The sequence below is a fragment of the Enhydra lutris genome, unplaced genomic scaffold (assembly GCF_002288905.1).
Source record: "Enhydra lutris kenyoni isolate GAN:26980312 unplaced genomic scaffold, ASM228890v2 scaffoldscaffold7, whole genome shotgun sequence".
NCBI classification, from domain to species: domain Eukaryota; kingdom Metazoa; phylum Chordata; class Mammalia; order Carnivora; family Mustelidae; genus Enhydra; species Enhydra lutris.
Genome location: NW_019154091.1, coordinates 22,591,368 through 22,605,146, shown reverse-complemented (window position 1 = coordinate 22,605,146; position 13,779 = coordinate 22,591,368). Strand labels below are relative to the sequence as shown.

Sequence of the window (13,779 nt, the reverse complement as noted above, 5' to 3'; positions counted from 1 at the left end):
ATATGAAATTGCTTAAAAAAGAAACAAGTAGAGATTCAAATATTGAAATATCCAAAAGTTGCCCACAGGTACCCTATTCAAGTCTTGGAATCGATTTTTTTTTTCTTGGGCCTCTCTGCCAAAGACAGAAAACAGATTAAAGACAATGTTAACTCGATTCAAAGTGTCCGAAGAAAACCAAAGACCAACTGAAACAGAATCCAAAAGATTTTGAAAACTTTTAATACAAAAGAAGATAGTTAGCTTCCACTAGGGGAAGAAAATACCTGAGACATATTCCTTTTTGGTTTTGAACTTGGAAATCGGAACTCAAGAGAGACATGCTACAAATTTGATAGGATAAATGGATTTCCCTTTAACCACGAAATTGTGTTGTCCACAGCATGATTGAAAACTGTTACAAACTTCCAAAGGCTTCCGAACTGATTAGCCCATGAATCGTCTTCGCCTCTGCCAACCTACCTGGCATCCCCTCCTGTTTACCAATGCACTTCTCCCTGGAGCCAGCAGACAGCAAGCTCCCAGGGCTGATTGGGACTTTATCTAAATCCCCTGGAAGTCATGCTGGGGCTTATCTCTCTGCCTGAAGACCCAACATCATTTTCCCATGTCAAATTTCAGACATTCCAATATTGTGAAGATACGGATGACTTTGCCTTATCATTGAAAGCAGACTATTATTAGAGACATTTTATAAAATTAATTATTTGATTAATACCTGTGCAGATAAAATGGCTTTCAGTCAACAAACTTTCATCATCAAAACTCATCATTACATTCAATAAGAAACATCAATAACCTTACTAAGTTATTCAGCAGCAGTGTTCTGTTCCCGTACCTACCAAAAAATCACATAAACAGATAGAGGTTCTAGAAAAAATTTCTCAATGTATAGGTTGTGATTTCATGCTTTTCAAAACAACATATTTTACTGAAGGTTTTTTTTAATGTACTAGCAGTTTTTTAAGTGATTTTGTGCTTTTTAAAGCAGTATATTTTACAGAAGTTTTAAAATGTATTAACAGTTTTTTAATGTATTAATAGTTTTTTTTAAAGAGAGGCAGATTTCCCATGTTATTAAGTTTTAAGGTTTAAAAAATAATTCTAAATAAGCGTTCATTTGGTGAGTAAGACTGCTGTGACCACATAATGGAATCAGAGTCAAGCCAAAGACCCTATTTAATTTGGCATTTATTGTTCACAATTTGCTTCATTTATATTAATCATACCTTCCCAGCTGGACTATAAGCTGTTTAATTACTGTAGACTTATTCATTATTCCTTCAAGGTCTTGAGCATTAATGTGTTCAATAGACACTCAGATGGATGAGTGAATGAATGAATGAATGAATGAGCCTCTCTCTTACATTACTGTTTACACAATCCATCTGCCTTAATGAGTAGCTAACTCTACTCAATGGCTTGGATCATTTTTACAGCCTATTTACACAGACATATCTTCCAGTTTGCTTTCTGTCAGGAGCACATATTGAAAAAGCTAAACAGAACTATATAAGAGAAGAATGTGTTAAGAGGGTAATTCTGAAGGCTATTTAGGGAAGGCTACATGTGTTTACTATAAGGAATTGTCTTCTCATTTACTGTGACCAAAAAAAAAAGTCTCATGTAGTCTCCTTCTTAAGTGTCTTGCTAAGAGCTTTGTTTAGGAAAGGTAGTCACTGAAGTTTAAGAAGTTAGAGTAAAAGGAATCTAAAAACCAAAGGAAAGAGGAGAAGGAAGGATTAAGGAAGAAAAGGAAGGAGAGAGACACGACAGACAAGAGGGGAGGGAGTCAGAAAGGAAGGAAAAGAAGAAAAGAACTGGAGTCCCCAAAAAGGCTATTTTCACTGTGCAGCAAGCAAAGTCTTGGAGCCTCCCTCAAGACTCACCTCCTGTTTGGAGCTTTCATTGAACTCTAGGACCCACGACCTTACCCATCCCTAACTCAGAGCCCACCTACTCTGCTGAATTTTATGTTTAACCCTGCACTATCTCCTTCTAGTTTTTTCCCTGGAAGGTAATCTTTGCAAGCTCCTAGAGAGCAGGACTTGCCTTTTTTGTCCCCCCCACCATCTCCAGCACAATATGAGCACATCGCAGAATGCCAAGAAAACAAATAAGTGTCAATGATCCAATGAAGGATTAGGTTTTTTGTTTGTTTTAAATTCCCTCATCTTGGTCAATTTTACCCTGATGCTTCTGGAAAAGGGTTTTTAATTTGGAATCCAATGGTCTTTGAGAGCAGGAACTGTAATCTCTACCAGGGTACCACACACTCCCAGTTGTACAGAAATTTAAATATACAGCACACACCCTGTGCTTAAACACACATTTATTTTCCCATGAAGACACTATAGATTTCGTTACATTTTAAATGAGGCATATAATTCAACAGAGGCTTCAAACTCTGTCATCAAGACTGAGAAAAAAGTTTGTTTAATACTGAGGAGCAAAAAATGCATGGTCTTTGAAGCAGTTTCTGTCTATAATGAGAAACTCTTCATTCTGACCTTTGGCTGGTTTATTCTTAAACCATATTATGTAGAACCACATAAAGTGTTTCAAATCTCACATTTAATGTGCTGTCTCTAGAGGTGGTTAATAAGAATATTAATCCACATATTTCCAGTGCTTTATTCCTGTTTGCATTCTGCAATTTAGAAAATGCCTTAAAATGCAAGACTTATTTGGCTTTTTGCCAATTCTTGAAAAATTTTCCTTGCGTGTTTAAAATTAGCCATCAACAGTGTAAAAGTAAAGCTTTGAGATAGATTCTTTTTCTTAGCATTTAACAGTAAAATTATTTTCACACTCTACTCTGCGCTCTTCCATCGATGCCTGATGATCTAGAGAGACTGATTGTTTGGGGTAAACCTGGAAGTTGGTAAAAAGCTGCAGTGAACCTAACTAAGATTGAAGAAATCTGTAAGTTCCCCATAAGATGAATGATACAGATGTTAGTGCAGCGGTGAGGCACTCAGGACAAAACAGAGATACAGCAAAGGTAGAAAAGGCTTGGAGTCACTGCCGAATTTTCGTAGTGGCCATAGCAACGGTATTACCTAGATCATCATCTTGAGGCCCTTGGCTGAAATACTTAAGACTGAAGTAAATGCATGAGCTTCTATTTCTCAGAGAGGAAAATGCAGCCCATCTCGTGAAAGAGATATGGATTTTTAGGTTGTTTCTTATTAAGATGAATGGGAATGGAACCTTCCAGATAATGCAGAGCTGCCCTTGAAAGTGAAATCGAGGCAGGAGTAAAAAGCAGTGAGTTTTGCCCCAGATTCTATATAAAACCCAATGAGTAAATCCACCAGAAGGTTGCCAGCCTAGGTAAGAACTAGAGCTGGCCACATGGGGATGTGGCAGGAGAGTCAGAGCTGAGGAAATGCAACTGAGTAGCAGACTGAAGGAGACATACCTGAGACAGTGCTGTACCTCAGAGACCATCCCTCTCTACTTGTACCTGTGCCCAACATCATGGCCGTGCGGGCCTTTCAAGCCACCTAACATTTACTGAGCACTAAGCGGGCGGGGGACTGAGTCAGGCATTTTAGAGATGAAAAAACAAACAAACAAAAAAAGTCTATTTAGAAGTGAGAACTTAGAATCAGGAAATCTAGACCGGGCTCCTCTTGGCCATTGGGCACTTTGTGTAAATTTTATAAAGCTTCTGTCCCGACCAGTTCATTCTGTAGGACTCATCTGTGTGATGAGCAGACTTCGGATTGGGGGGCATAAATGGGACACCCTGGGCTGCTCTTCAATAATAGTAGGATTTTCCCTTTCATAAAAGTACTGTCCTCAGTACCCTTGTTCTCAGCGACAATTGGCTCCATTAAAGAGAAGGAAATTTGGAGTGTCTGCTTTTTCAAAAAAAGAAAGTTTACGAGGGCCTCTTAAATGAGTAATTTTTACAAATTTGCTTAGTGCCAAAGCCCCCTTGAAGAAAAAGAAATGACGTTTTTCAATCTTAGAATAACATTTTTATTGTAAAAAGGATACTTACTAGTCACTTTCATCAATAAATGTCCCCCTTAGAGCACTAAATCTGTACACAAGAGCACATGAAGCCATGGAGATTCTATCTGAGAACACCCTATTATCCTCTAAGTACTGAGTTTGGCAAATTTAAGAAATTTACTTCTGAAAGAGTAAATAAGACCTGGTTTTTAGCATGTAGGATATAAATAGTAAGCTTCATGATTATACAAACTAAGCTTGGCCCTCTATTTCAGCTCTGTAAAAAATGCCAGGCAAATAGATGTTCAATAAATATGTGTTTGATTAAATACTTAATTTTTTAAACTGCTTAACTTATCCCCACTCCTCATGAAAGAATGGCCCCTCCTGATAAGGGGAAACAGTTGTTTGGTTTCCCCTCCCCCCAACAGAAGACCTGCTAATGCAAATTTACTTCTAAATGGTTCTGAAATATCTTTTTGTGTTTTCAGCAAATACCAGTACTTCATTTCATGAATCATCTACAAAGAGCTGAGTTTTAAGAAGTGAATTTCATGTGTAGAAAGGAGTGATACTAAAATGCTTTTGATATATTTATACAGATTTGGATTTTTCAAATAATACTTCTTTTTATACCAACCTCAATGATCCAGTGTAGTCTACCACATAGTCCATATTTCTCACTGGGTGGGAGGGGCAATTTTAGCAAATGTACGTAGTATTTTTATTTAAAAATCTGTCAACATAGGGGCGCCTGGGTGGCTCAGTGGGTTAAAGTCTCTGCCTTCGGCTTGGGTCACAATCCCAGAGTCCTGGGATCAACCCCTGCATCAGACTCTGCTCAGTGGGGAGCCTGCTTCCTCCTCTCTCTCTGCCTGCCTCTCTGCCTACCTGTGATCTCTGTCAAATAAAAAAAAATTTTGAAAAAAAATCTGTCAACACAGACACTTTTGCTGAGCCTTGAGAAATAATGTTGAAATGAACTAAAAAAGAGGAATAGCATTGCAAGAAAGAAGGAATATGTTTGAGGAAGACCTGGGGATAGACCTGAGCAAAGAGCAATGAGTGATTCAGTGACATGTAGGTAACCTGAAGCCCACACCTTACAAGTAGAAATATATGTGAAGGAAGCAGAAAACATATGGAAGAAGAAATGGCATGACTTGATCCTCAATCAGGCTTGGGAGAAAATTTTCCATGTGGTTCCAAGATACAACAAGCAGGCAATCGTTGAAGCACTAAGAGGGACCATAGAGCTGGTTTGGTGAACAGGTTTGAGATGACGGATTCATAGAAAACATTCTGTAGGTAGTGGGAGATACAGTCCCAGTGTGTATAAGAGGGGACAGAATGGATAACTGATGTCAAAGTTTAAGGCATAGGAAAGAAGCCATTCAATAGTGAGTTAATGTGAAAACGAACAAGTGACTGAGAACTTTGAATAACAAATTCATTTAAAGACTTGGGAATGGGAAAGGAAAGAGGGAAAATGTCAGACCCATTGAAGACGATGCTGGCAAGGGCAGTAGGAACAGCAACAGAAGGAAATTTCAAAAAGGAATATGTGATCAAGATGTTCTCATACTACAGACAATATTGTTTGTGTTTGGCCACAGGAAAACATCATCCTTGTTGTCACAAATCGCAGGATTTCCTTCTTTTTTTCCTTCTTTTTTATGACTGAATAATATTCCAATTGTGTATATATACTACATTTTCTTTATCCCTTGAACCATTCATAGACACTTAGGTTGTTTCTTTATCTTGACTTTTATGAATAATACTGCAGTGAACATAGGGGTGAATATACCACTGCAGATAGTAATTTTGTTGGTTTATTTGTTTCCCTGGGGTATATACCCAGAATGAGATTGCTGGATTATATGGTAGTTCTATTTTTAATTTTTTGAAGAACCTCCATGGTCTTTTCCATAATGGCTATACAAACTGATGCCCTCACAAAACTGTAGGGGAAAATCCATTTCCTTGCCTTTTCCAGCTTCTAAACACAGTTACATTCCTTGGTTCATGGTTCTTTCCTCCATGTTCAAAATCAGCAGCATAGAATCTTCAAATCTCTAATTCTGAAACTCCTGCCTGTGTTTTTCACTTTTAAGGACTCTAGTAATTGCACAGTTCTATCTGGATATAACCCAGGACAACCTCCCCATTCTCAAGATCCTAAATCACATTTGCCAAGTCCTTTTTGCCATGTAAGGTAACATATTCATGGGTCCAAGGGGACAGCATGTGAACATTCAGAGGAATCCAAATTCTGCCTACCACAAAGTCTACATTAAAACATTAGAAGCTAGTTAGCATGGACTTTGATTAATTTTTATGCATCAGTTTACCTTTGGGTTAAACAATGTGAGATTAATTTATTAACTGAAAAATGAAAATAACATTTTTAATGGAAAGCTTTTACACTAATCTATTATTCTCTGCTGAAAGGTCTTTAAGTTAAATGTTAAAATTCTTGTTATTAAAATTTCCATTTAGTGATAGTTGGGTGGCAATAACAATAAGCTAATAGTTTTCTGCCAATAGCAATATTTTGATGAGCCCATTTTTTTTATTGAAGCCGTACTTTATATTATGGAAATCACTTAACAGCATCTTTTGCTGTTATTTATTTTTACTGTTTTTAAATATAAAATGTTTTATTAAAAAGACTTCAAAGCTGGGGTGCCTGGGTGGCTCAGTGGGTTAAAGCCTCTGCCTTCGGCTCGGGTCGTGATCCCAGGGTCCTGGGATCGAGCCCCATGTCGGGCTCTCTGCTCAGCAGGGAGCCTGCTTCCTCCTCTCTCTCTCTCTCTCTCTCTGCCTGCCTCTCTGCCTACTTGTGATCTCTGTCAAATAAATAAATAAAATCTTTAAAAAAAAAAAAGGCTTCAAAGCTAAAGATTTTTTCCTTTGTATCCACTTAAAATATGTATATTTTTAACCTAATAATATAAAGCTATATTTGAATTTCTCAAACTATTGGATCTATAGTTTTTCCTCCGTATAAAGTCTTTCCTGTATAAAATTGAAGGGATAATGAACAAAACTGCTATAAATATTAAATGAGATAATGTATGTACAACTGTAGCAGCTGCTAGCCCATATTAAGTAGGTCTTCCATCAATTTTTAGCCTAATAGAAAATATGAGATTTTTTTCACTCATATTGAAACATTTCTATAAATAAGAATGAATAGTTCTATAGATGGTGTTTCTTTGCCAACTTATCAAATTCTAAGTATTTGATCTCCACAGAATGTAAGATGAGAATTCAATTCAAATAACTCAATTAAAAATGGAAGTTTGTATTCCAAATATCTATTCAGTTAGACTTCCATGGTAGAGGTACACAAAAGGATAACCTTAAGATTTTTAAATTCTATCTGAAGATGCCAGTAGATCGTGAGGAAAATTCTTTGAGTTTCATATATACAATGGAGAATAGTTGAAGTTAGAAATTAAGCTACTCAGGAGATCAAACCTAGAATATGGTAGCAGTTTAAGAAATAAAAATCACCAAATTTTCTCAGTGGCTATAATTTACCTTCAAGTTGCACTGTTTAAGATTTCCTCCTGTAATCCTATGCCCCTATGTCTTTAACTCCTTGTGATTAAATAATGTTCCTGTGCTTTCACTATCTATTTCCTTTTTGTGAAGTTGTCAAATGACCTCTGTCTTGTCCGGTGTAATTTAGGAGACTTTTATGTAGCTCTCTGAGAGACTATCACACAAGTCCGACTGGAAGAGTAATTTACGAGGTCCAAAATGAAGGGTCATTATTAATATCGTCTGGCCTGCAATGAATACATAGACTCTCTCGTTCACGCATGGCAGGGTTTCAGCTAGAGCACAAGAGGTAGAAAGTTTTAAATGAGGAGTTATGAATGATATCATTGGTTAAATAAATTTAATCTACATTTTAAAAATATGATCGTTTAATGAGATTAGGAAACCTAAGAAAACATGGGGTTTGGTGTGGGCTTATATATTACTTTCTGGTATTTCTTTGGCTAAAAACACAATTTCAGAAGTTGTGCTTTTATAGATCTTTAGGCTTACATTTATTAGCCAATCGTAAGTTAGAATAGGCATAGTAAGTGTTCAACACTATAAAGCTGAACACAGAGGGACAGCAAAGAGTGGGTTTTCTCGTTTTGAGGAGACGTTTAGTGCTTCTACTTTATCAAAGTATTCCTGCCTTGTGTTCAGCAATCCTTGGTACTAATGTTTACGTAGGTAGAAGAAAATAGTACTTTTTCTTACCATTTCAGTGTCCAGTGTCTCTTCTTAATTACAGCAGGCAAATCTAATTATTTCTGATCAGTCTTAACAGTTGAACAATTCCTTTCTGGCCAAAGTGAAATCTTAAATATTTCCATTAGAGCTTTTTTATAATATATGCACATGGTATAGGATATACCAAATAAGAAAAGATAATAACTTTTAGTAGATGGACAACTGTAGCAGAAAAATGCTTTTATTTATTTATATATTCTTTATTGTTTTAAACAGAGACACTAAATCTGAAGCCTCTCATCAAAAAAATCACCTCTACCTCTCAATTTCCCCTAGCATATCAACTGAACTTCTGTTTTTTTTAATATGTATGTATTATTGGGCCTGTTTTATGTCCTCCCATATACTTTAAGTGTTCCACATTACCCATAATACTTAGCTGTATTCCTTGAAAATAAATAGCTAACATCAAGTTCCCGCTATGTGCTGGATGCCATTCTAAGATTTTTAGTATATTAACTCCCTTAATTTTCAAAGGAAATGAAAGAGGTACCACTATTATCTTCACCTTATAAAGGAGGAAACTAATTCAGAACAGTTAAGCAATCTAGCTAGAGTCACACAGCCTGAAAGTGGCCAAGCCCAAACCAAAGCCTGGCTTCAGGGCCACTGAACATAACCCCTGCCCTGCCCCTGCAGACCTTGAGCAGGTAAATGTAATACTTTTGGGGGCGGGGGGGTTATTATTTTTTTAATTAACATATGATGTATTATTTGTTTCAGGGGTACAGGTCTGTGATTCATCAATTTTACACAATTCACAGAGCTCACCATAGCACATACCCTACCCAATGTCCATCACCCAGCCGCCTCATCCCTCCCACCATCCTCCCCTCCAGCAACCCTCTGTTTGTTTCCTGAGATTAAGAGTCTCATGGTTTGTCTCCCTCTCTGGTTTCATCTTGTTTCGTTTTTCCCACCCTTCCCCTATGATCCTGTCTTGTTTCTCAAATTCCTCATATCAGTGAAATCATATAATAATTATCTTTCTCTGATGGACTTATTTCCCTTAGCATAATACCCTTTAGCTCCATCCATATCATTGCAAATGGTTCGATTTCAGTTTTTTGATGGCCGCATAATATTCCAGTATATATATATATGCACCACTTTTTTATCCATTCACCTCTTGATGGACATCTAGGCTCTTTCCATAGTTTGGCTATTGTGGACGGTAAATGTCCTACTTTTAGACCTGGTGACTTTCAGAGCACCAAGTACTTCTTCCTCACCTTTATTACCATTATGATATTTGTTTTCTCTGGTTATTCAATTGATGCCTGTCCCTCCTATTATACCCAGAACATATCAATAGAGCCTCTAGTATTTAATAGATGAGTAATAGCAGCTAGTATTTATTAAGCTTTTACCATGTGCCAGGAAATGTATCCTATTTTAATCTTCAAGAAGTCTATGATACCGATCAGTTTACCTCCAACTTTGGAGATAAGGATACTGAGGCAGAGGGAGGTGAGAGGACTTGCCCAGGTCATAGAGCTAATAAATGGTAGAGTCAGGATTTCAATTCCAAGGCCAAACTCCAGAGTTGTGCTCTGGATGAAGGAAGGAATGGATGAATGGACATATAGCTTGGAGGAAAGCATATTTGACTTATGTGCAGGGGTGAAGTGGAAACAGAAACCACCATCTGGGCAGAGGAGACGTGGGTACTATGACACAGAACAGGGTGCCTGGAATGCTCAATAAATATGAATTAACCAGTGGATGCCTTTGTAGCCCTTAGGTTAAAAGACTTTGCACACGCAATGTTTGTTACTAATGCCTTCTATCTTTTTCTCTTTCAGTGCCACCGTGGGCCTTAATTGCCATAGCCATAGTCGCTGTCCTTTTAGTCCTGACCTGCTGCTTTTGTATCTGTAAGAAATGTTTGTTCAAAAAGAAAAACAAGAAGAAGGGAAAAGAGAAGGGAGGGAAGAATGCCATTAACATGAAAGATGTGAAAGACTTAGGGAAGACCATGAAAGATCAGGTAATATCTTCATTCCATATTACTTCTTTGATGATTTTATTAAATATTAATAAATGGCTTATTATTTTATACCAGATAAGTATAGAAGTAAACAACTTCTGGACAGATGTCACTGTTGTCAAAAATGCTTTGCGATCCTTTCCGTCATTAGTCAACATCCCAAAGTGCAATGAAAACATTTGGTAGTGTTTTCCAGACTCCTAAGCATCTGACCCAGAAAAGGGCATCGATGACTGGCAGGGCCATCTTGACAGGCCCAGCAGACTGGAATGATGTCTGAGTATTTGGATTACATCTGCTCAGCCACTCTTAACCGCATTTAGAGTTAGAGAAACAAAATGGAGAGTATCTGAAAGCTTTCCCTTTTGGGCATGGTACCTTTCTCACATTACCACTATTCATATTCACTGTTAAATCACCCATACTTGTGGCCCTCTGTCACAGTAGATGAAAATTACCATTCCTATAGACCTAACCTCCTTGATAATCAGCGCTCAGGAAGAGTGACCTAAACAGTGAGTTAGAAGAGAGAGAATTACAAGTTAGTCCTCAAGAACAGTGCATAATTTTAAGGCAAAATCCTTGTTTTGATAGTTAGGGACAGTGAAACCACAACACAGGTTATGGAACCCATCCGGCTGGGTTATGTTCCAGAGCCTCAGGAAGCTATTCGGTTGTTCTTTACATCATTGTTTATTTTAATTAAATTAACTGGATGATTTGGTTCAGAATAAAGTTTATTATTAATAGTTATTATTAAATGCCTCATTATTTTTGAATCATTTTCATAGTGGAAAATGTTAAATTAAATGTTCTTTAGAGAACATTTAATTCATTTTAATAATGTAAATGTAGAGTTTTTTTCATAGAAAGAACACTTTCAATTTGTTTCTATTTGTTTCCTTTCAAGTAATTCAAGTTTTATTTATTCTCAAATAGCAATACATATTAACAATTTTTTTGTAAATTCTTCTAATATTATTAAGTACTATTACTTGAACTCTTAAATAGGTAAATCTCCGTAAGAACAGTTTAGTTAAGGAGGGCATTTTTAGCACATTTGCGTAGTTTCCTAGTTAACTACCCATTCAGGGCACCGACCCTACTCCCTGGCTTGATATTTAAATACTTTTTTTCTAAGATACTGTAGTGTCTAATGACAATGGTTTTAAAAAGGCTCTTCTCCCTCACTCAACTTTCATTTGGTTTCAGAGACATAGGATGTAGACAGTGCCTGCACTCATGCTCAGAGACTTGTCCTGGGCTCAGAACAACAAGGTTTTCATTCTTCTTAGTCTCTAATCACAGCCACATAAGTGTGTGTGCCCACATTCCATCACAGACAACTAATAAGGCTTTTTCTCTTTAGTTAATTTGTTACATTAAAAACTACAATTAGTAGTAGAAAACATGTCTTGCTTTATTTCAACATTTTCAATTACAAACAGAACTTGACAGATTTCTTTCAACAGTTTATTGGGAGATTAGGTGTAGGAACAATGTGCTAGATGGACAGGGACTGAATAATCTGCATGTGAATTTCAGATATATCTATGCAACCATTTGAAAATACGGTCTTATCATTTTCGTACCCATAATATAATGCGAATGTGATTTTCCCATATCCAAGAATTAACAGTTAAAAGCACTAAATAATGTTAAATTATAACTACAGCATTTTTTTTTCTAGCATAAGGTATTTGTTTTCTTCTTTGTGGAATTTGTTCTGTATGATGTAAGATTGTGATTTATAGTATAGTAGTGGTATTTATTACCCCTGTAATAACCTGGATAAATGACCAAGATCTCAAAATACTACATACAGAGAACTGATGGTGGTTAATTTTTCAGTGATCATCTATTCCTTTGGATGTGAGGAGAAGAGAAAAAAGAGTCAAATAAGGAAATACTGTAGGAACTCAGTGATAGTTTATAGTGAGTGATCTATTATAACAAAGTATTTGCGATCTCAACCACTCACAAAGATCTCATCATTTTAAGATTACTTGTCTATGTAGGATTTTATAGATCTTAGTTTATGAACAATTAAGTATAAAAAATAAAATATAATTTGGACAAGCAAAAATAGGCCTCATCAGTAAACAGTTGCATAGTAGCTTATACTACTTTTAAGGCATGTGGTAGTAGCTAAAGATGGGTTCTATGGTTTCACGAAGAGGACGGATGAAGAAACAAAATAGCTTGTACAGTTTTAAGATGTGCATCCCATGGGGACCATTCAATCATCCAACTTTAAAACAGCATAGGTTTTGAAATTCAGTAATATTCCTAAATGATTACATTTTCAGAATATTTTAAACTGTATTGATGTGAGCATGAGGAAAACAAACACAGTCTATGCCTCTCATTTAAAAACACAACAAAAAAATTTTTCGATTAAAAAAAAAACAAACAGATGTGAGAGGCATTTTAGACATGATTTCTTAAGGTACATGATTTCTTAAGGTACATAGGCTCTGGGGCAGCCAGTAGGTTTTCACCATTTCAACCTATGTAAGAATGGACAGAAATTCAAATTCCAATGATCATAGCTACCTGTCTCTATATTAAAATTTTATAATAAAGAGTTTTAGAATTCCATAATGACAACAAACTAACTAGTATCAGTGTATTCATACAAGGTAAGATTTATACAAAAAGGTTTTGTTTTCGTTTTTGATTCCTGAAAGCTTGAGAACGCTGAAAATGCAGAGGGACAGTATCAATTTGCAAAGTCCTAGGTCTGGAAAGGTCATTTCTCCATGGTTTTTACTAACTTGTGTGGATATTTTAATTTTCATTTCTTCCTTCTATGTCCTCCTTATCTGTGTTATGTCTCATGACTGTTCTGGACTGCCCCTTGCGGTAGGTTTCCTCTGCTCTTTAGAAACCCTCGTCAACGCTCGGATACATTTAGTGGCCTGGCAGCTGGGGCTCCACAGCTCAGGGTGTACCATTCTGACACACATCAAGAGGCTGAACTAAATTGATTTTTTTTTTTTTAAAGATAAACGGTTCTCATTTTAAACATTACTAACTGATTAAATAGAACAGTATTAGAAAGCTCAAGTTTTTAGAAAGAAAATTCAGCCCCTGTGCTACCTTTAGTAAGTGTGCCTTATCCAATCCAAATCTGAACAATTTCACTTAGAACTTCCCCCTCAGATGGTTATAAATTATGCACCTTTTGAATTTTGAAGGAAGCCAGAAGTATGGATACTACATCTTTGAAATTTAAAACAAGATCTGATGTTCCCAACACATAGCTTTCACTCCCACAGTTTAGCAAACCATCAAAACTGCTGGGCTTACAAGCTTTTTCCTGTTTTTTGTTGAGGGGAATGGGGGTAGGTAGAGGGGTACTGCTCTTGAGATGTTATAATAGCTACTGATTTAATAGGTCTGAATTTAATGTGATGGCACAGAAGACATTCTGCTTAAGCTCAGCCTTCAGGACAAGAATAGACTTAATTACTTCGGTGATGAACAGTGGCACTGAGAAATTATCAAAAGTTTAGCCC

At 36.5% G+C, this 13,779-nt stretch overlaps 1 protein-coding gene across 1 annotated transcript in view; it reads left to right on the top strand.

The window, feature by feature from the left end:
* Nucleotides 1-13,779, top strand: part of LOC111142135 (synaptotagmin 1) — a 552,723-nt gene that overhangs the window by 383,944 nt on the left and 155,000 nt on the right. The window contains exon 4 of the mRNA XM_022495115.1: nucleotides 10,074-10,258. Coding sequence (XP_022350823.1) covers nucleotides 10,074-10,258 — 185 coding nt within the window. The remainder of the gene's footprint in view (nucleotides 1-10,073; nucleotides 10,259-13,779) is intronic.